The sequence below is a fragment of the Salmo salar genome, chromosome 07 (assembly GCF_965601325.2).
Source record: "Salmo salar chromosome 07, fSalSal1, whole genome shotgun sequence".
Lineage (NCBI taxonomy): Eukaryota > Metazoa > Chordata > Actinopteri > Salmoniformes > Salmonidae > Salmo > Salmo salar.
The window spans coordinates 23,539,796-23,560,365 of record NC_138297.1 but is presented as its reverse complement, the minus strand read 5'-3'; the positions used below and the strand labels follow the sequence as shown (position 1 = coordinate 23,560,365).

General features: G+C 47.6%; 1 protein-coding gene across 2 annotated transcripts; it reads right to left on the bottom strand.

Annotated features, from left to right (window-relative positions):
• Positions 1-155: 155 nt before the first annotated feature.
• Positions 156-20,158, bottom strand: hdlbpb (high density lipoprotein binding protein b). 2 transcript variants are annotated; one of them, XM_045721719.2, is made up of 28 exons: positions 19,879-20,158; positions 18,596-18,675; positions 18,004-18,097; positions 17,478-17,632; positions 17,153-17,371; positions 16,744-16,950; positions 16,012-16,227; positions 15,045-15,251; positions 12,701-12,808; positions 12,184-12,288; positions 11,892-11,970; positions 11,637-11,776; positions 11,409-11,513; positions 11,196-11,309; positions 11,021-11,107; positions 10,751-10,882; positions 10,256-10,474; positions 9,820-10,041; positions 9,307-9,525; positions 8,311-8,461; positions 7,607-7,731; positions 7,299-7,403; positions 6,772-6,906; positions 6,558-6,701; positions 5,487-5,666; positions 5,157-5,273; positions 4,774-4,920; positions 156-4,647 (listed from the first exon to the last, which is right to left on the bottom strand). In XM_045721719.2, the coding sequence occupies exons 3-28, from the start codon at positions 18,077-18,079 to the stop codon at positions 4,555-4,557; spliced, it is 3,807 nt and encodes a 1,268-aa protein (XP_045577675.1). In that variant the 5' UTR covers positions 18,080-18,097; positions 18,596-18,675; positions 19,879-20,158; the 3' UTR covers positions 156-4,554. The 2 variants fall into 2 exon arrangements, with proteins under 2 accessions (XP_045577675.1, XP_082833601.1); XM_082977475.1 differs by lacking the exons at positions 156-4,647; positions 4,774-4,920; positions 5,157-5,273; positions 5,487-5,666 and adding an exon at positions 5,673-6,071.
• Positions 20,159-20,570: the final 412 nt, after the last annotated feature.

Here is a 20,570-nt window from a genome sequence, read left to right as displayed (position 1 = left end):
TGAGAAAAACAAGCTCATTAAGTATTTAAATTATATTCAAGAATCATTGATTGGGTACATATAATTTAAGTCAAAATGGATGTAGCATCTGCTGAGTAGCCCCTTAATCCAAGAAGAGAAAAGCCTTAATTTACACCAATCAAAAAGACACAGGATAGAGGCTGTTTTAAAATTTTATTCAGAGTAGGAAAAAAAATCCAGTCACTGACATACTGCAGTGTTGCATATTTACTCAATCACACTTTTTCTAAATTATTCCTAAGAATTATTTCTTAAGGCCAATAAGTTTTCAGCCCCCTCCCCCCGCAGGCTGACTCCGGCTCCATTGCCTTGCCGACGGGTTGTGACACACCTACCCACATCAGTAATGTCAATATCTGACCTCAGCGATCCAGTGACAAAGTGTGGTGAAAGTTCAAAGGTTAAACACAAAGGAGTGTTTAACAAATAAAAAGTAGTGCAACAGAAATGAGTTGCTTTCCCACAAAGCTTAAACTGGTGACACATTTACAGTACATACAGTATACAAAACATTAGGAACACCTCTTCCCATGACAGACTGACCAGCTGAAAGCTATGATCCCTTACTGATGTCACTTGTTAAATCCACTTCAATCAGTGTAGATGAAGGGGAAGAGACAGGCCAAAAAAGGATTTTTAAGCTTTGAGATATAAATTGTGTGTGTGCCATTCAGATGGTGAATGGGCAAGACAAAAGATTGAAGTGCCTTTGAACGGAGTATGGTAGTAGGTGCCAGGCGCACCGGTTTGAGTGTGTCAAGAACTGCAACGCTGCTGGGTTTTTCACACTCAACAATTTCCCGTGTGTATCAAGAATGGCCCGCCACCCAAAGGACATCCAGCCAACTTCACAACTGTGGGAAGCATTGGAGTCTACATGGGCCAGCATCCCTGTGGAACACTTTGACACCTTGTAGAGTCCATGCCCCGACAAATTGAGGCTGTTCTGAGGGCAAAACGGGGTGCAACTCAATATTAGGGAGGTGTTCCTAATGGTTTTGTACACCTCCGTGTACATGTAAAAACAACAATCTATTCTTCCAGTTGGGTTGAATTGTCTACCGTTTGTTAACTAGTCCATCCTCGGAGGGAAATAAAACAAATCGACAGGCTGTTCTGCACCAGCCCTCCTGTCCTTTACATCAGCATACAGGAGACAACCACAGAAATACAATAATTACAACGGTAATTCCCATTCAAGCCAACATGGTCTGAGGGGCTTTTTCCCCCCCCATCCTAGTCAATCTATTTGTATGGCGACAACAGGCACATGGAAGTTAAAACAGATTCACTTCTGGAACTACCAGCTCTGATTCCAAGTAGGTACAATGGGCGAGTTTGTTATGCATGGATATCTGATCCTAGGTCAGTTTCTAACTACAGTAGAGCAAAAGGGGCCTCAATGGAACGAAAGTCATTCTGATCAATAACACCACCCCAACTCTGTCGCGGAATGAGGGAAGGGCCAGTGTGTGGTAAAATAAATAGATAAGTAAAAACAGTTTGTGCTACAAATGATATAAATAAGTGCAAAGTTTTGATTCAGCAGAGCTTTGGAGCAATACACAACACAGGAGGTTGGTGGCACCTTAATTGGGGAGGACGGGCTCTTGGTAATGGCTGAAGCGGAATGGTATCAAATACATCAAACACATTTCCATGTGTTTGATACCATTCCATTCGCTCCGTTCCAGCCATTATGATGAGTCATCTTCCCCTCAGCAGCCTCCACTGATACACAAGTATTTGGGGGAGTTGAAATATAATATTCTTTACAAATGGATGGAGTCAAACTACACACGGTGACTGAACGGGCGTAGGAAGGGAAAGAAGAGCGACGGAGCTGGAATTAACAAAAATACAACTGATAGAGGGAGTAAAAGATTGGTCAAGCTTCTTTCGAATGTACACCTTACGCACACACCTACAGTCTTTCAAATGAAGTGAGGGAAAAAAAATAGAAACAACTTCATAAATTGTCCACAACAACATACTAGTACATAACCAAATGGTCCCCATCCCTCCCTCTCCCCCATACATACATTCCACTTCTGCTATGTGCTTTATGAAAACGCCAGATCACAGAAATGTCAATAAATAAAACGGGTTATAAATAAACAAAAACATAAATAACAACAATTATAAACTGGTTGGTTCGAGCCCTGAATGCTTATTGGCTGACAGCCGTGATATATCAGACCGTATACCACGGGTATGACAAAACATTTATTTTTACTGCTCTAATTACATTGGTAACCAGTTTATAATAGCAATAAGGCACCTCAGGAGTTTTTGGTATATGGCCAATATACCACGGCTAAGGGCTGTATCCAGGCACTCTGCGCTGCGTCGTGCTTGAGAACAGCACTTAGCCGTGGTATACTGGCCATATACCACACCCCCTTGTGCCTTATTGCTTAAATAAACAACCTTCTGTACACAGACCTCGCTGGACTCACACGGTTAAGACTCAAAAGATGACTCACCCTGAAAAAAACCCAATGGAAGCTATTTTAGCTCAGGTAGAAATAAATTACAGATGAAACTATACACATCCTCCTCTTGTAAGAGTGAAGACCACAAAACACCAAAACATCCCAGCCCAACATCGCCCCCTCCCTGCTTCCCCTCTGATGAGTTATAGTAATAACGTACTTGGAAGGATCAGCTAGTAACAAACTCCGGTAAAAACCCCCACAGTAAAACATCGTAGGAGTACATCGTTAAAAACTCCACCTCACACAGTAAAACATCGTAGGAGTACATCGTTAAAAACTCCCCCTCACACAGTAGAACATTAAAATCCCCGGTTATCATCAAAACCACAAAAATGAAGCAGTGTTTGCTTTACAACTCATGGTTCTGCGAGTTCTGCCACCCTGCGAACCTAAAATCCTCCACATCCCTCTTGTCTTGTAAAGAGGGCTGTTGGTTGGCTGGTGCTCTCCAGTTTCACTACTGGCTGGGTTAAGTTGGTTCAAAGGATCGTTACAAGATGCCTGGAGTGCCGGTTTGGGGTTTGGCAGTGGTGTCCACTGACTAAAACAAGTGCTTTAAAATGCAACGACAACTCCAGCGATGTTGAAGTGACGTGGAGAGGCAAGACAAAGCAAGAAAACAAGAGAGGGAAAGTCTTTCCTCCAATGGAGGAGAGGGGGGTGGAGGAGAGATGGAGAGAAGGGGATAGAGGAGAGATGGGGAGAGGGGGATGGAAGGGGGGGTGGAGGAGAGATGGAGAGAAGGGGATGGAGGAGAGATGGAGAGAAGGGGATAGAGGAGAGATGGAGAGAAGGGGATAGAGGAGCGATGGAGAGAAGGGGATGGAGGAGCGATGGAGAGAAGGGGATGGAGGAGAGATGGAGAGAGGGGGATAGAGGAGAGATGGGGAGAGGGGGATGGAAGGGGGGGGTGGAGGAGAGATGGAGAGAAGGGGATGGAGGAGAGATGGAGAGAAGGGGATAGAGGAGAGATGGGGAGAGGGGGATGGAAGGGGGGGGTGGAGGAGAGATGGAGAGAAGGGGATGGAGGAGAGATGGAGAGAAGGGGATGGAGGAAAGATGGAGAGAAGGGGATAGAGGAGAGATGGAGAGAAGGGGATAGAGGAGAGATGGAGAGAAGGGGATAGAGGAGAGATGGAGAGAAGGGGATAGAGGAGCGATGGAGAGAAGGGGATGGAGGAGCGATGGAGAGAAGGGGATGGAGGAGAGATGGAGAGAGGGGGATGGAGGAGAGATGGGGAGAAAGGGATAGAGGAGAGATGGGGAGAGGGGGATGGAGGAGAGATGGAGAGAAGGGGATAGAGGAGAGATGGGGAGAGGGGGATGGAGGTGAGATGGAGAGAAGAGGATAGAGGAGCAATGGAGAGAAGGGGATAGAGGAGCGATGGAGAGAGGGGGATAGAGGAGAGATGGAGAGAGGGGGATGGAGGAGAGATGGGGAGAAAGGGATAGAGGAGCGATGGAGAGAAGGGGATGGAGGAGCGATGGAGAGAAGGGGATGGAGGAGAGATGGAGAGAGGGGGATGGAGGAGAGATGGAGAGAGGGGGATAGAGGAGAGATGGAGAGAGGGGGATGGAGGAGAGATGGAGATGAGGGGGATAGAGGAGAGATGGAGAGAAGGGGATAGAGGAGAGATGGAGAGAAGGGGATAGAGGAGAGATGGAGAGAGGGGGATAGAGGAGAGATGGAGAGAGGGGGATAGAGGAGCGATGGAGAGAGGGGGATGGAGGAGCGATGGAGAGAGGGGGATAGAGGAGAGATGGAGAGAGGGGGATAGAGGAGAGATGGAGAGAAGGGGATAGAGGAGAGATGGAGAGAAGGGGATAGAGGAGAGATGGAGAGAGGGGGATGGAGGAGAGATGGAGATGAGGACGTGCTCTTTTTCCTCTGGCCTTACTGGGTTGCTGGTTGAGGGTAACAGCTGCGAGAGAGTAAAAAACTGAAAAGGGGGGAGGAGGCGGAGGGGCGAAGGCGAGTAGCGATTTGTCCAGTGTTTGTTCTCTCCCTCTCCTCTCTCTTGTTTTCCCAGATGTCTCAAAACTTCTTGGGGCCCCAGGCGGAGGTCTGTTTTGGGGCCAGGCCTGCGCCGAAGGTGGGGAAGTCCTCAGCATTGCTCATATCAGGAGCCTGAGACACACAACAACACAACCGCACGATGACGAAGATATAGGCCTACATGATAATGACTATTGATGATGAGGAGGATGCTGATAAAGATGACACAGAGAATTATGACGAGAATCAGACACACACCTTGTCGTTCCAGGGGGCGTCCCGCACCACAAAGCCCTTGGCCGCCCCCACGCTGATGTCGCCCCCCCCACCTCCCCCCCAACCTCCATAGCGGGACGGGGGCTTCATGTAGGCAGCCATCGTCTCGGTCTCTGTCACGCTCAACATCTAGCATGGAATGTTGGAGAGACAGTAGTAAAATAAAAAGGGGAGAAAGTAAGATAGTAGCAGAGAGAGAGAGAGAGAGAAAGAGAGAGAGAAAGAGAGAGAGAGAGAGAGAGAGAGAGAGAGAGAGAGAGAGAGAGAGAGAGACACATCGAAACACTTTGCATGACGGCATAGGCAGAGACACAGTTTCTCACGTTTACTGCATATGCTGATAATTGTCTCCGTCCATCACTCACATATTCCTCCTCCAGATTGAGTAGGTGGTCGACGGCGTTGTCCACACTCTCTGGTAGTCCAGTCACTGTCACCCTGCCTGGGTCCTCTGAACCCGGCTGGGGAAACCGGATGTCCACCTAAACACACGCACACGCACACACGCGCGCGACAGAGCCATGCATCCACAACATACTGTAGTTGTTAACGTTTCAAAACAAAGGGCTTAACAAACGCACTCCCAGAGGAACTGCGACAGAAAAAGAAAACAAACTGGTGCTGCGATGTCGTGCGTCCCTGTGACATCGTAATTTACCCTGGGGTTCAATCACCCCCCCTCCCCACGCCCGTACCTTAAACTCTTCCATGGTCTTGCGGATGGCCTTGCCGCGGGCCCCGATGATGCGTGCGTGCGTGCGGGGGTCCAGGTGCACGTCGTGGCTGACCATCTCCTGCAGCGTTGACACCAGCAGCTCGATGGCTGACCGCGCCTCTTCTGTGTTACGCTCATACCCAGAGATCACTATCACATCCTGGCAGAGAGAGAGAGAACAGAGAGAGAACAGAGAGAGATCACTATCACATCCTGGCAGAGAGAGAGAGAACAGAGAGAGAACAGAGAGAGAACACTATCACATCCTGGCAGAGAGAGAGAACAGAGAGAGATCACTATCACATCCTGGCAGAGAGAGAGAACAGAGAGAGATCACTATCACATCCTGGCAGAGAGAGAGAGAACAGAGAGAGATCACTATCACATCCTGGCAGAGAGAGAGAGAACAGAGAGAGAACAGAGAGAGAACACTATCACATCCTGGCAGAGAGAGAGAACAGAGAGAGATCACTATCACATCCTGGCAGAGAGAGAGAGAACAGAGAGAGAACACTATCACATCCTGGCAGAGAGAGAGAGAACAGAGAGAGATCACTATCACATCCTGGTAGAGAGAGAGAGAACAGAGAGAGAACAGAGAGAGAACACTATCACATCCTGGCAGAGAGAGAGAGAACAGAGGGAGAGCAGAGAAAGAACAGAGAGAGAGCAGAGAGAGAACACTATCACATCCTGGCAGAGAGAGAGAGAACAGAGAGAGAACAGAGGGAGAACAGAGAGAACACCACCACATCCTGGGAGAGGAGGGGAATCTTTAAGAGAGTGAATGTGTAAATGAGAAAGACAGCACGGGAGATGGAGAGGAGAATTAGGTGCAGGAGGGAGGTACGGAGTTTAGAAACAAGAGGGGAGAGGATGAGATGGGGAGGGATGAGAACACAAGAAAGAACAGAGAGGAGAAGAGGACATGGCAGGGCGAGAAGAGAGAGAAGAACTGTAAACACACAAAAATGACAAAGGAAAGATGAGAGAGCGTGGTGGAAGAGAGAGAGAGAGCAACAAGAAAGAGCAAGACACACACTCTCCTGACCTGCTGTTCGTCCCCTTTATCTGGGAACTGGACGTTGACGTCGTGGTCTTTGCGGATCTGAGAGATGACCGCTCCCTTCCGGCCAATGATCTTGGGGTGGAACTTAGGATCTACTGAGATGGAGACCTTGAAGCTCCTCAAGGCCTGGAGGGACAGGGAGATAAACTAGTCAGTACTGTGTATGTGTGTCTCCCTATTTAGTGTGTGTTCCTACCCTGTCTTCCTGTTCAGCCTGTAGTTCTTTGACTCTCTCCAGCAGGCCTGACTTGGCCCGCTCTACGTTGGCCACCTGACCTGTCACCTTGATCACATCCGACTGCTGCTCCGGCTGGGGTACCCAGATGTTCACCTCACACACACACACACACACACACACACACACACACACACACACACACACACACACACACACACACACACACACACACACACACACACACACACACACACACACACACACACACACACACAGTACAGTCAAATTTAGTCCGATTTTCCCACGGTCTCTTAGAGAAGGCACAGTAGAACAACTATCAGTTTGACAGCAATCTGATCAAGACCAATTTAACATTTGAGGTAACGTACTAAAATATAAATGATTTGCAGAATTGAATATCCGGGACGACAGTAGTTTGCGTGACAAAAGGGCTATGATGAGCAAACGCAGTGTGCAGTACAAAGATTGACCGTCAGAGCTGCAGTTCTACACGTCCACCAGAGGAGGGCGATGGAGCTCCATACCTCATACTCCTCCATCATCTTCCTGATGCCAATGCCCTTCTGACCAATGATGTAACGGTGTAGCTCAAAGGACACCTCAACATCCTCCGTGACCGGGACCAGAGCCTGGAGGGAGGGTGAACGGAAAAGGAGAAAGAGAGAGAAAGAGAGAAAGAGAGAGAAAGAGAAAGAGAGAGAGAGAGAGAGAGAGAAAGAGAGAGAGAGAGAGAGAAAGAGAGAGAGAGAGAGAGAGAGAGTGTGAGGAAAACAATAAGGACACAACACTCTCCCAACAGAGTGTGAAAAGTTAACGTCTTAACAGTTTATACCAGTAGGGCGATCTTTGCCAGCTCACACTTCTCCGTCCGCCCCGAGATGGTGATGACGTCACACTTGCGAAGGACAAACTCCGCCTCCGGGCTGGCGTCACCGTTCTCCTGAGGGGGCTCCTGACCTGCAGCGTCACCACGGCAACAAGAATACGGCTTATTTGGGAGTTTCTGGTGAAACTCCGATGTTCAATTTCAAGATGACAGGTTTTGAACCAAACAACAAAAAGAGGGGTCATGTTTTTTTTTTAGGTAGAAATGAAGGTGCCGGATAGGTGTAAGTTAACCCATTACAGTCTAAGCCCTGTCCAAGCCAGGGGAGAGGGGGGGGGGGTTCTACTAAACATTTTTAAGGTCATACCGAGGATCATTTAGCTATCCGATTTGGAATTTTAAGGCCCCTTGAAGTATCAAAAAAAGAAAAAGCGATACATATTTGATTACATTTTTTGTTGACCTTACTGCTATTAGCCCATGCAAACACATTGAATAACAGAGTCACTACATGGAACAACAGACACCCCAAAAAAATTCTAAAGGAAGTATGTTCTGAAGGTTCTGCCCTATATCTTAGAGATACAAAAAAGATCAGGAAACCTTTTTTTGTAAAAATTTTTTTACATGTATTTAACCCCTCATTTTTGGCACTAAACAGTCTCCATATACACAGTACTTCCATTCATTTTCAGACCGCCTTGGCTTACCTGCTGTGTTGTTGGCGTTGTCGTCTCTCTCTGGGAACTTGACCTGCACCTCGTGGTCTCTGGTGATCTGCTGGATCCTGCAGCCTTTAGGCCCCATCACAGCCCTGTGGTACCGCTGGGGGACCGCCACCTCAACACTCACCTGGGCCTCCTGGAGGGAGGGAGACGCTCATCAAAACAGACTACACCATGGTGGACTTCCTGCCCGACTAGATGCGCAGGCGCTGCATTACATCAACCAAGGGATGCGTGCCACGTCACCAACTGTGCAGTCAGGCATCAGACTGCTATATCATTTCAAATGTGTCAATGAGTGTCTTTAGTTGTAGTTAAAGCTGTGATCCCTTATTGATTTCACTTGTTAAAGCCACTTCGATCAGTGTAGATGAAGGGGAGGAGACAGGTTAAGCCTTGAGACATGGATTGTGAACGGGCAAGACAACAAAAAAATGTAAGTGCCTTTGAACGGGGTATGGTAGTAGTTTGCCAGGCGTAACAGTTTGTGTCAAGATCTGCAACGCTGCTGGGTTTTTCACGCTCAACAGTTTCCCGTGTGGATCAAGAATGGTCCACCGCCAAAAGGACATCCAGCCAACTTGACACAACTGTGTGAAGCATTGGAGTCAACATGGGCCAGTATCCCTGTGGAACGCTTTCGACACCTGGTAGAGTCCATGTCCAGACGAATTGGGGATGTTTTGAGGGCAAAAGGGGGTGCAACTCAATATTAGGGAGGTGTCCTTAATGTTTTGTCCACTCAGTATATTTACATTCGGAAAGTATTCAGGCCCCTTGAATTTTTCCCCATTTTGTTACGTTACAGCCTTACTCTAAAATTGATTAAATTCATGTTTTTCCTCATCAACCTACACAATACCCCATAATGACAAAGCAAAAACAGGTTTTCTATATAAAGGCACACAGTTGACAGTGCATGACAGAATGGAACACACAACCCCAGACCTCCACACACACTCCCAACACACACCAACCTACCAGATCCTCTATGATCTCCTGGATTCTTCGTTTGGCTGCCTCCACACAGTCCTTGGCCCCCTTCAGTGTGATGCGGTCGCTGTGAGTCCCGGTGCGGGGGAAGCTGACCGCCACACCGCCGTATTCCTCCGCCAGCTCCCTCAACACCTGGCCCCGCCGGCAGACAAAGTGCCGGTGGTGCCGCATCTCCACAACCATGCTGTCCTCCACCACGTCGTCCTGAGAGATAGGGGGGAGAAGGGACAGGGAGGAGGAGAGGAGGGGGGAGTAGGAAGATGGGGGATCAGTAAAACAGAGGGGTAGAAAGAAAAAAAAGGTGACCCCGCTGAGCTTCGTAAATTAAAGACCAACAAAAAAACGGAAAAATATTTGCTTTTCTCTATGCTGTTAATGTCCAGTTTCAAATCTTGAACATGTTAAGTTACTAGACTAGATCCTCTGTTTAAAGCTTTTGCTTCTCTTTCTACCTACTGAGCATGAATCCCTTCCAACAGAAATCATCCGGACTAGTACCAGGTTTTTGACGAGCGTCTCCAGTTCTTTCTGGGCCAGTCTGACAGCCTCCTCCCTGCCTACGATGGTGATGAGCTCCTGCTCCGGCTCGTCGGGAGACGGGAAGATGATGCGAGCGCCCGTCCTGTCCCGCACACGACGGATGTTGACCCCGCCCTTTCCAATCAGGAACTTGTGGTACTCCGGCTTGGCCTGCAGCTCCGCCGTGAAGTTGTTCACTTGCTGTAAAACGAGGAGAAAGAGGAGAGAAAGAGAGGAAAGGAAAAAAGGAGAGGTGTAAGAGACTGGTGCTATTCAATCAAACCCAAAAATGTGAAACCAATTCTTCCACATTCTGCCTAATTCATTAAGGCGGGGGGGGGGGGGGGACGACGACGACGACGACGACGACACACAGACCTCCCTGCCATTTCTCCTCTACCTCCTCCTCCCTCACCTTCTCTTCAGCCAGTTGTAGTAGCTGTCTCTTGGCCCTCTCCACCTCTCCGGCGGGCCCTCTGATGGTCACCCTGTCTGACCCGGAGCCCTCGGAGGGGAAGTGGATGTGCACCCCGCCACAGTCCTCCATGACGGCGCGCACCAGGCAGCCCTTAGAGCCTATCAGAGAGTTGTGGAGCTTGGCTGGGATGGTCACCTCAGACTCCTTGATGTTGGCCTGGAGAGAGATAAAGAGAAAGGAAGGAAGGGAGGGAGGGGGAATGGTTGAATCATCAAGACAGAGAGAGAGAGACAAAGAGAGACAGAGAGAGAGACACTTGAGACAGAGAGAGAGACTTGAGAGAGAGACAGACAGACAGAGAGAGAGACAGAGAGAGACAGAGAGACAGAGAGAGAGAGAGAGAGAGAGAGAGAGAGAGAGAGACAGACAGACAGAGACACTTGAGAGAGACAGAGAGAGACAGAGAGACATGCACACACAGTGTTCTCTCACCAGTTCTCTCTGGATGGCTAGGATCCTGTCTCTGGCTGCTTCACAGTGGTTCTTCCTCCCAGTGATCACTATCATCTCACTGTTACTGTTCTCTGTGGGCAGGTCAATCTTAGTGGTGGTCTCCTCACGGATCTGTGGGACACACGCACATACACACGTCATAAGAATGGCATACTTGTAACCAATAACCTACATTTAAAATGTATGTGTGGACACTTTAAAAAGTTACACCAATATTTTGTGCTACTATTCACACATTTCATCTCTCACCTTTTTGATGTTGGCGCCTCCTTTGCCGATTATGTTTTTGTGGAACTGTTTGAAGATGGGGATGGAGAGGGAGAAGCTGTTCTCCATCTGAGAGAAAAACAAAAAGGAGCGGTGAGGAAACCAGGAAGTGGTCCATTGTAAACAGGAAGTAATGCATGAATCAGTGAGGTCGTACCAGGTCTGCGATGAGTTTTGCCAGAAACTTGGCACACTTCTCCACCTCGTTCTTGGGCCCTCTCAGCTGCACAACGTCACTCTTCTGAGCCGGGTCGGGGAAATTGATCATGACCTGAAAGAGAGCATCCAAAATAAGTCAGATTTCACACTAGAACGGGAAGTTATACTCCTGAAATCATTAAAGGGACAAAAAAAAATTGAACCTCGTTACCTCTGGGAACTTATCCCGGACCTCTTTGATCTTCTCCCCTTTCTGGCCGATGATGGCGCGGTGGAACTTCTGCTCCACAATCAAGTCTTTGGTACGCTCGTTCTCCTGCCCAGGGGGGAAAAGAACAGTTGTCACCATTGAATATGGACTCCGTCCAAGTTGCCGGGTCATTATCCCAAATGAATGGGAGAGGTTGGAACCCCCCTACTACCCCCCCTCCGTCCTCACCATCCTCTGTGCCATCTCCATCAGCTCCCTGCGTGCCAGCTGCACCCCCTTGGGGTCACCCTCGATCCGGACCAGGCCGCTTCGATCCGGCTCCTGGGGGATCCACACCGACACCTTGTACTGCTCTTTAATCCGGTTAACTGAAACACACAGCATGGGATTTACATGGCTATATATTAGAAAGAGTGTGTGTGTGTGTGTGTGTGTGTGTGTGTGTGTGTGTGTGTGTGTGTGTGTGTGTGTGTGTGTACTCACTGTTGGCTCCGTTCTTGCCGATGAGGTGTCTGTGAAAGCGCTGGTCTATGTTGACGTCAGCGTAGTCCATCCTCACCAGCTTAACACGAGGAAACAGGGTTTACATGTTAGAGTAGACGGCCTGTTCCTTGCAAGATGTCCTCATATCTAGGGAGTTTCTGTACGTTGGTGCGTATTGAGCGATACATTGATATTGATCAGTTGTGTGTGTGTGAGAGTGAGACGGCGACATGCAGCTCTGCGGTGGGAACTAGGTGCCGTCACGCAGCTCCGCGGTGGGGCCCGAACTCACCAGGTCTCTGATGATGTCTTGTATCTGAACCTGGGCCTGCTCCACCTCCTCCGTGGGGCCCTCCAGGCATATCCGCTCCTCGCCGTCAGTGAACTCAATGTGAACCTAAACACACAGGGGTTAAAGGTCAGCGGTCAAGCCACTTAAAGGGGTCATCTGGTTCTGGCTCCCTCCACATGTCAGCTCAGTGAGCTAAGTGTGTCTCAACGTAGCTAGGGAGGTAAAGAGCTTGAATCCCTGGAGTGCTTTTTAAGAGTAATCCATAAGTAGTGCACTATACAGGGATTGGTTGGCGCTACTGACAGACATGTGTCTGAGCCAATCACTTCCTGTTAACCACCTAAACATATAAAGTCATGTTTATGCCTGCAACCAAATACTTTGCCGCTCCATCTCTCCCCCTATCCTGCCTCTCCAATTCTCTCTCTCTCCCCTATCCCGCCTCTTTCCCCCCCATCCCACCTCTCTCTCCATCCCGTCTCTCACTCTCTCATGTCGACCTCTCACTCTCACACACCTTGGGTAGCTGCTGTGTGATGCGTCCGATGTTCTGTCCCTTCTTTCCGATGATGAAGCGATGGAGCCAGGCTGGGGCTGTCACCTCCACCACCATCACACTCTTGGCCTGCGGACAGAGAGGCAATCAGGATCAGACTAGAGCTCGACCGATTAATCGGAATGGCCGATTAATTAGGGCCGATTTCAAGTTTTCATAACAATCGGTAATCGGTATTTTTGGCCACCGATTTGCCGATTTTTGTAAAACATTTTTTATATAAATATTTTTTAACTAGGCAAGTCAGTTAAGAACACATTCTTATATTCAATGACGGCCTAGGAACGGTGGGTTAACTGCCTTGTTCAGGGGCAGAACGACAGATTTTTACCTTGTCAGCTTGGGGATGCAACCTTATGGTTAACTAGTCCAACGCTCTAACAACCTGCTTTACATTGCACTCCATGAGGAGCCTGCCTGTTACGCGAATGCAGTAAGAAGGCAAGGTAAGTTGCTAGCTAGCATTAAACTTATCTTATAAAAACAATCAATCAATCAATCAATCAATCAATCAATCATAATCACTAGTTAACTACACATGGTTGATGATATTACTAGTTTATCTAGCCTGTCCTGCGTTGCATATAATCGATGTGGTGCGCATTTGCGAAAAAGGTCTGTCGTTGCTCCAACTTGTACCTAACCATAAACATCAATGTCTTTCTTAAAATCAATACACAAGTATATATTTTTAAACCTGCATCTTTAGTTAATATTGCCTGCTAACATGAATTTCTTTTAGCTAGGGAAAATGTGTCACCTCTGCAACAGAGTCAGGGTATATGCAGCAGTTTGGGCCGCCTGGCTCGTTGCGAACTGTGAAGACTATTTCTTCCTAACAAAGACAGCCGACTTCGCCAAACGGGGGATGATTTAACAAAAGCGCATTTGCAAATAAAAGCACAATCATTGCACGACTGTACCTAACCATAAACATCAATGCCTTTCTTAAAATCAATACACAGAAGTATATATTTTTAAACCTGCATATTTAGCTAAAAGAAATCCAGGTTAGCAGGCAATATTAACCAGGTGAAATTGTCACTTCTCTTCCATTCATTGCACGCAGAGTCAGGGTATATGCAACAGTTTGGGCCGCCTGGCTCGTTGTGAACTAATTTGCCAGAATTTTACGTAATTATGACATAACATTGAAGGTTGTGCAATGTAACAGGAACATTTAGGTAAAATACGGAACGGTTCCGTATTTCAGTGAAAGAATAAACGTGATAGTTTCCGGATTCGACCATATTAATGACCTAAGGCTCGTGTTTCTGTGTGTTATTATGTTATAATTAAGTCTATGATTTGATAGAGTAGTCTGACTGAGCGATGGTAGGCAGCAGCAGGCTCGTAAGCATTCATTCAAAATAGCACTTTCTTGCGTTTTGCCAGAAGCCCTTCGCAATGCATTGCGCTGTTTATGACTTCAAGCCTATCAACTCCCAAGATGAGGCTGGTGTAACCCATGTGAAATGGCTAGCTAGTTAGCCGGTGCGCGCTAATAGCGTTTCAAACGTCACTCGCTCTGAGACTTGGAGTAGTTGTTCCCCTTGCTCTGCATGGGTAACGCTGCTTCGAGGGTGGCTGTTGTCGATGTGTTCCTGGTTTGAGCCCAGGTAGGAACGAGGAGAGGGACGGAAGCTATACTGTTACACTGGCAATACTAAAGTGCCTATAAGAACATCCAATAGTCAAAGGTATATGAAATACAAATCGTATAGAGAAATAGTCCTATAATTCCTATAATAACTACAACCTAAAACTTCTTACCTGGGAATATTGAAGACTCATGTTAAAAGGAACCACCAGCTTTCATATGTTCTCATGTTCTGAGCAAGGAACTTAAACGTTAGCTTTCTTACATGGCACATAATGCACTTTTACTTTCTTCTCCAACACTTTGTTTTTGCATTATTTAAACCAAATTGAACATGTTTCATTATTTATTTGAGGCTAAATAGATTTTATTGATGTATTATATTAAGTTAAAATAAGTGTTGATTCAGTATTGTTGTAATTGTCATTATTGCAAATAAACACATTTTTTATGTTTTTTTATTTTTTAAATCGGCTGATTAATCGGTAGCGGTTTTTTTTGGGGGGGGGGGGGGTCCTCCAATAATCGGTATCGGCGTTGAAAAATCATAATCGGTCGACCTCTAGATCAGACACACACGCTGTATAGCTCTCACACACACACAACATGATTAATAAACTACTTGACTTGTTGATTAAAAGCAGACAACAAATCAACAAACAAGACAATCGCTCCTCTCCCACTTCCTCCTCCTCCTCCAATCACCTTGGCGTAGACCTGTGTGAGTGCAGGGCCCAACTTGTCCGGCTCGCCCCTCAGGATGATGGTCTCCGAGCAGGAGTCCAGCGGGGGCATCTCCACAGACACCCCTGTGGTCTCCATGATCTCATGCAGGCTGTTGCCTTTAGGCCCCACAATGTACTTGTGCTGCGACTTCTTCACCTCCACTGAGATGGTGGTGGTCTTCCTCTTCTGGAGGACGTAGGGAAGGTGAGGAAGGGGGAGGAAGAGGAAGGGAGAGGAAAGGGGAGGGGTGACAGAGGGGAAAGGAAAGAGATTGAGAGTGGCAGACAAAAAAGGAGAGACGAAGTGTGCATGAGAGAGAGAGTGGAGAGTGGAGAGAGAGTGTAGAGTAGAGAGAGAGTCTCAGATACAGTACAGTATTATGCAGTAGAGTACCATTAGCATCCTATTGTCTTTCCCTTCCACTAGAATCCATACCCATTATCTCTGCCTGCTCTGCATCACCAACCCACCACAGCTCCACCGTAGCACAATGTCTCCTTCTCTTCGTCCTCTCTATGGTTCTCTGCACGGTCCTCCATCCATCCTTTACACACTCACTTTCCCCTCACCATGAACCTCTATTGTCTAACACCGTCTGTTTCTGTGAAATCGTGTCTAAGACGCACAAATCCATACAGACCAGCATCAACCACAACGCCCCCAGGCTGTGCACACACAGGCACACACAGAGGGGGAAAAAATCCATTAGCGTTGATGTTCTGTGATTGACTGCTGTTTTGTAGGCTCCTACAGTGTTTAGCTAGCATGCCCGTGTAATTGATTGTATTGTGGTTCCTAATCAACCCGCTCCCTCTCAAACCCAACCTTGACATCAAACACTGACAAAAGGTAAGTCAATGTCATTCAGTGATACATTTGCTTGGATATTATGTGAAGATGTCGGGTTCGGGTCAGCTCTCGCTCTCACACACACACACACACACACCTTCTCGTCGTAGATGGCCCGTATGCGGCTGATGGCGAGGGCGACAGCCTCCTTCTCCCCGGTGATGACGATCTCGTCCTTGTGCAGGCTGGGCGGAGGGATGCTGACGCGGGCCCCCGTCTCTTGGCACAGTTCCTGGACCAGACGGTTGTAGGCCCCAGTGATGAATGGGTGGAACACCTTCTCCAGAGAGAGACGCTCCACTGCTCGCTTGTCCTGGAGGAGAGGAGATGGAGAAAAATATAAAACGATCAAGTATTGTATGACACACACACACACACACACACATCTACACCATACGTAACCATATCAACATGGGTCTTTTTGTCTTGGTTTCATGCCATATCATTAGCAGGGTTGTGACCATACCAGCAATTCAATTTTATTCCATGGCAAAAAATGAAAACACGACGCGGACCATTCTCTTTTTGTCCTTTCAAAACCGGCTGCATGTAAAATATTGGGTGCTAATATGTAAATAAACGTGACTCTGGATGACAACATAATGATGTTTGTTTCCAACATTAGGGCCGGTTTCATAAAAAAGTTAAAGCCGCTTCGTGTTCTGTTTCCTTTCCACGATACTAACAAGTATTGCGATACTGGCATCGTCCCGGCCCTAATAATTAGTATGTAAAAAAAGAATTAACATATTGCTCAAAGCTGAAGCGTCTCTGTCATCATCATCATCATCATCATCATTTTTCCCTTTGACCCCTGGTCCCCTCTGACCTGTTCGGCTGATATCAGCAGTATCTCGTGACGAGCCTTCTCGATGCCCTCCTTGGTGCCTGTGATTCTGATGTTGAGGCTGGGGTCGTCAGGTCGGGGGATGGCGATCTTCGTGGCCGTTCTCAGCTCCAGCTCCTGGAGTTTCTCACCGTTCTTACCGATCACAAACCGGTGGTGCTCCTTGGGGATGGCCACCGTGGCCGAAGCCTGGGAACAAGGGAGGGGAGGATGGGTGGAGGGAGGGAGGGAGAGAAACACGAATGTATATCGCAATAACAATAAATATGATCGGTACGACATTTGATATATCGTCCAACCCTAAGCTGAACATGGAGAGTCTTTATAACGTTATGCACCTGGGAATGGAGATTGGGTTTAAAAACTCAAATTGAAAAACTAAAATCTGAACCTGTGTCTGCAGCCGAGACACGATCTCCTTACGGGCCTTCATGACAGAGTCCAGTTTCCCAGTGACCATGATGGAGAGGCCCTGGTCCTTGGCCAGCGACAGCTCGATGTGAGCCCCCGTCCGCTGCATGATGTCCAGGCACACCTTGGCCTCCTCGCCCCCGTCACCAAACTGGCTGTTGTCCTTGTAGCGCCGCTCCTCCAGGGGCACGTTGAACACCTGGGAGAAGGAGGAGGAGGGGGGGGGGGGGGGGGGAGAAGGTGGTGTGATGCTGAGGCCACAACAGACTGTGTTGTACGTGTGCTTCGACATATGTGCCCGTTACCTGGGTGATGACAGAGGCTTTGATGGGTCTGATCTTGGAGCCCCACGCCCCGGCAGGCTCTCCAGACTTGTCCCCCGGAGCTCCCTTATTCTCCGGGAGCGGGGGGAAGGCCTCTAGATAGGTGGGGATGTAGGCCTCATCCTCTGGTACACCGCCTTGAAGGAGGGGAGGGATGGATGGACGGATGGAGAGAGAGACATGGAAATAGAGGGGTAGAAACAAAGGTAGAGAGAGAGATTAACGCAGAAAAAGCCAAACCGACACTCAAAACACAATCCAAAATCCATACAGACTTAGCGATAGCCTAAATGCGTTTTCTTGTCCAGAGGTTACATTCAAATACATCACTCCCCTAAGGTATCCTAACGTAGAAGGCGTAAACGAAACGCTTGAGTTCCCACATTCTGTTTTAAGCGGAAAAGGAAGCTTGGTTGAAGAATGATGTATCCCTGAAAACTGGATGCATTCGGTTGTAGGCAACTCCAATAAGGGGAGTCTATCCACTGGTCCCAGACCAGTATAATACCTGTCATCTCCTGGTCTTTGATCCCGCTGCGGTGCTCGGCAAAGCTCTCCGGGGTCAACACAGCCACAGAGCTCATGGTTCAAGAGTTATTCCACTGGAAGAGAAGGTGAAGAAGACACAGAAAGAGGATAGTGTTAAACGCTGAGCCATACGTTTGTGGTCCCAAACTGCTTCCTCAAGTGTGACAGCCCACCATAAATACTGACTGGAGACAATTATTTGATCATTAATAGCCTGATAAGAGTTCTCTCTAGACCACCCCTCTCCTCATATACTGCATTCTCTTTATAATTTAGGCCTACTGCTCCTTCTCCAGTATTATATCCTCAGTGGGTTTCTAGTCCCAGAAGAGAGAGCGACTCCCACTAGGGTAGTGGTTTAGCACCTGAGATTCAGCACCAATTAAAACCACACACACCTTGATGGAAAATACATTGACTAAAACACATCTATAGGCTAAACCTTGAGTTACGACAGGGGATGGTTTCGATCTCGTGAAGGAAAAACAGAGATAACGTATAATAGAAGACATGCGTTTAAACTTTGTGCCAATAGCTATCCACCTTTCTTGGCCAGAGAGACCCGCACTCACCTGCAAAAGGTCAGTTACCAGAGAGTCCGTCCTGTTGGTGGCTACCGTAATCGCTTCAGTGGGAGTCTGTGGGTTTGGTCCTGGAGGGAAAGACAGAGACATACAGAGGATAGAACAATCAAAAGCACAGTGTGGGGGCTGGTCAAAACAATACTAACAAACACAGAGGGGAAAACACTGACAAGAAAAGACTTATCAAATACACCTTTCATTTTCCTCTCTGGCTTACTCCCTTCTCCTTCCCCATCCCCCGTCTTTCTCTCCCTCTCACTCTCTCTCAGACATACACACCAAAATAACAAGCTCCCTCAACCCCCAACCCCAGTGACTTTATTAGCCCTCAAGAGTAGGAACCAGGCCCCTGCTGTGGTGGTTCATGTCCAGGGGCCGGCAGGAGCAGCAGTAAATATATGGTACTATGGATAGACTCCCGCTCTCTTCTCCCCCTGTTCTGGTTCCTTCCCTGGACACCTGTGTGTGTGTGTGTGTGTGTGTGTGTGTGTGTGTGTGTGTGTGTGTGTGTGTGTGTGTGTGTGTGTCCCTGACAGCCTAATTGGCCCCTCTGCCTGGGAGCAGAAAGGAGCACCAACTACCTTCCGCTGGGATGAGACTCACAGTGTACACACACACACACACACACACACACACACACACACACACACACACACACACACACACACACACACACACACACACACAGCTCTGAGCTTTAAACTTAAATCTGATCAACAGAATTGTTGACAGGCAAACAGAGTTAACAAACAGGATTGGGGTCATGATAAACCCAACCAACAACACAAAACACATTGTTCACTACGTGTAACACACACACACACACACAGTGGGTAGTGAACTAGTACAGTGCTGAATAATGCGCATAACTAAGCATTTATTGTTTCATCCATGATAGCTAGCCAATTTTGTGCTAGGTAGCTTGCTACAGTATGTTAGCTTACTAGCTACATAATGAACATAAGCTAGCTACTGTAACTAACGTTAGGCATTCAGCGAACTAACAGTCAGGCTGACTGGCTAACGTTGACTGATAATCGGCTAACAAGCCTGCTATAATGTATATGGATTAGCTAGCTAGCAAGCCAGACAGATAACGGTAACAGTATTTTTGCATCGCTAGCTGTACTGTTACTTTAGCTGGTGTTGCTACACATTTTATAGCTACTGTACGTTGTTGTGATCATGTTCTCCACAATACTTGCAATCTCTTACATTGAAATGACATATTGTATAACAACTCACATTTTTAAACGTGTAAGTAATCGTACCTTGTAAGACGAAATTTAAATGCTCTTCAATTTGACGGGTGATGTAAACACACGCTCCCTCACACATTCAACCACTGATTGGTCTGAAAGCGTTTCCCTAGCGGCGGAGGGTTTCCACGTACTGTTAGTGCTATATGGAATCATTGGGACGTCCTTACCCTAACCCTAACCTTACCCTAACCTTACCCTTGCCCTAACCCTTATCGTTACCCTTGCCCTAAACCATATCCTAACATTATAAGCTGGGTGGTTCGAGCCCTGAATGCTGATTGGCTGACAGCCGTGGTATATTAGACCGTATACCACGGGTATGGCACAACTTTTATTTTTACTGCTCTAATTGCGTTGGTAACCAGTTCATAACAGCAATAAGGCACCTCAGGGGTTTGTTGTATATGGCCAATATACCACGGCTAAGGTCTGTATCCAGGCGCTCTGTATTGCATCGTGCATAAGAACAGCCCTTAGCCGTAGTATATTGGCCATATACCACACCTCCTCGGGCTTTATTGCTTAAATAACCCCTTGAACCGTAACCCTAACGTAAAACCGTTTTAAATGGCAACTTCAAAGTGTTGACGTCAGAGTTGGGACGTCCCAAGAATGCCGTTTAGATTTGTCCTTTCACGCACACAACGTCAACCCAAAGTAAACATCACTCCCTCACCACTGAAAAGCCGCAGTATCTTCTC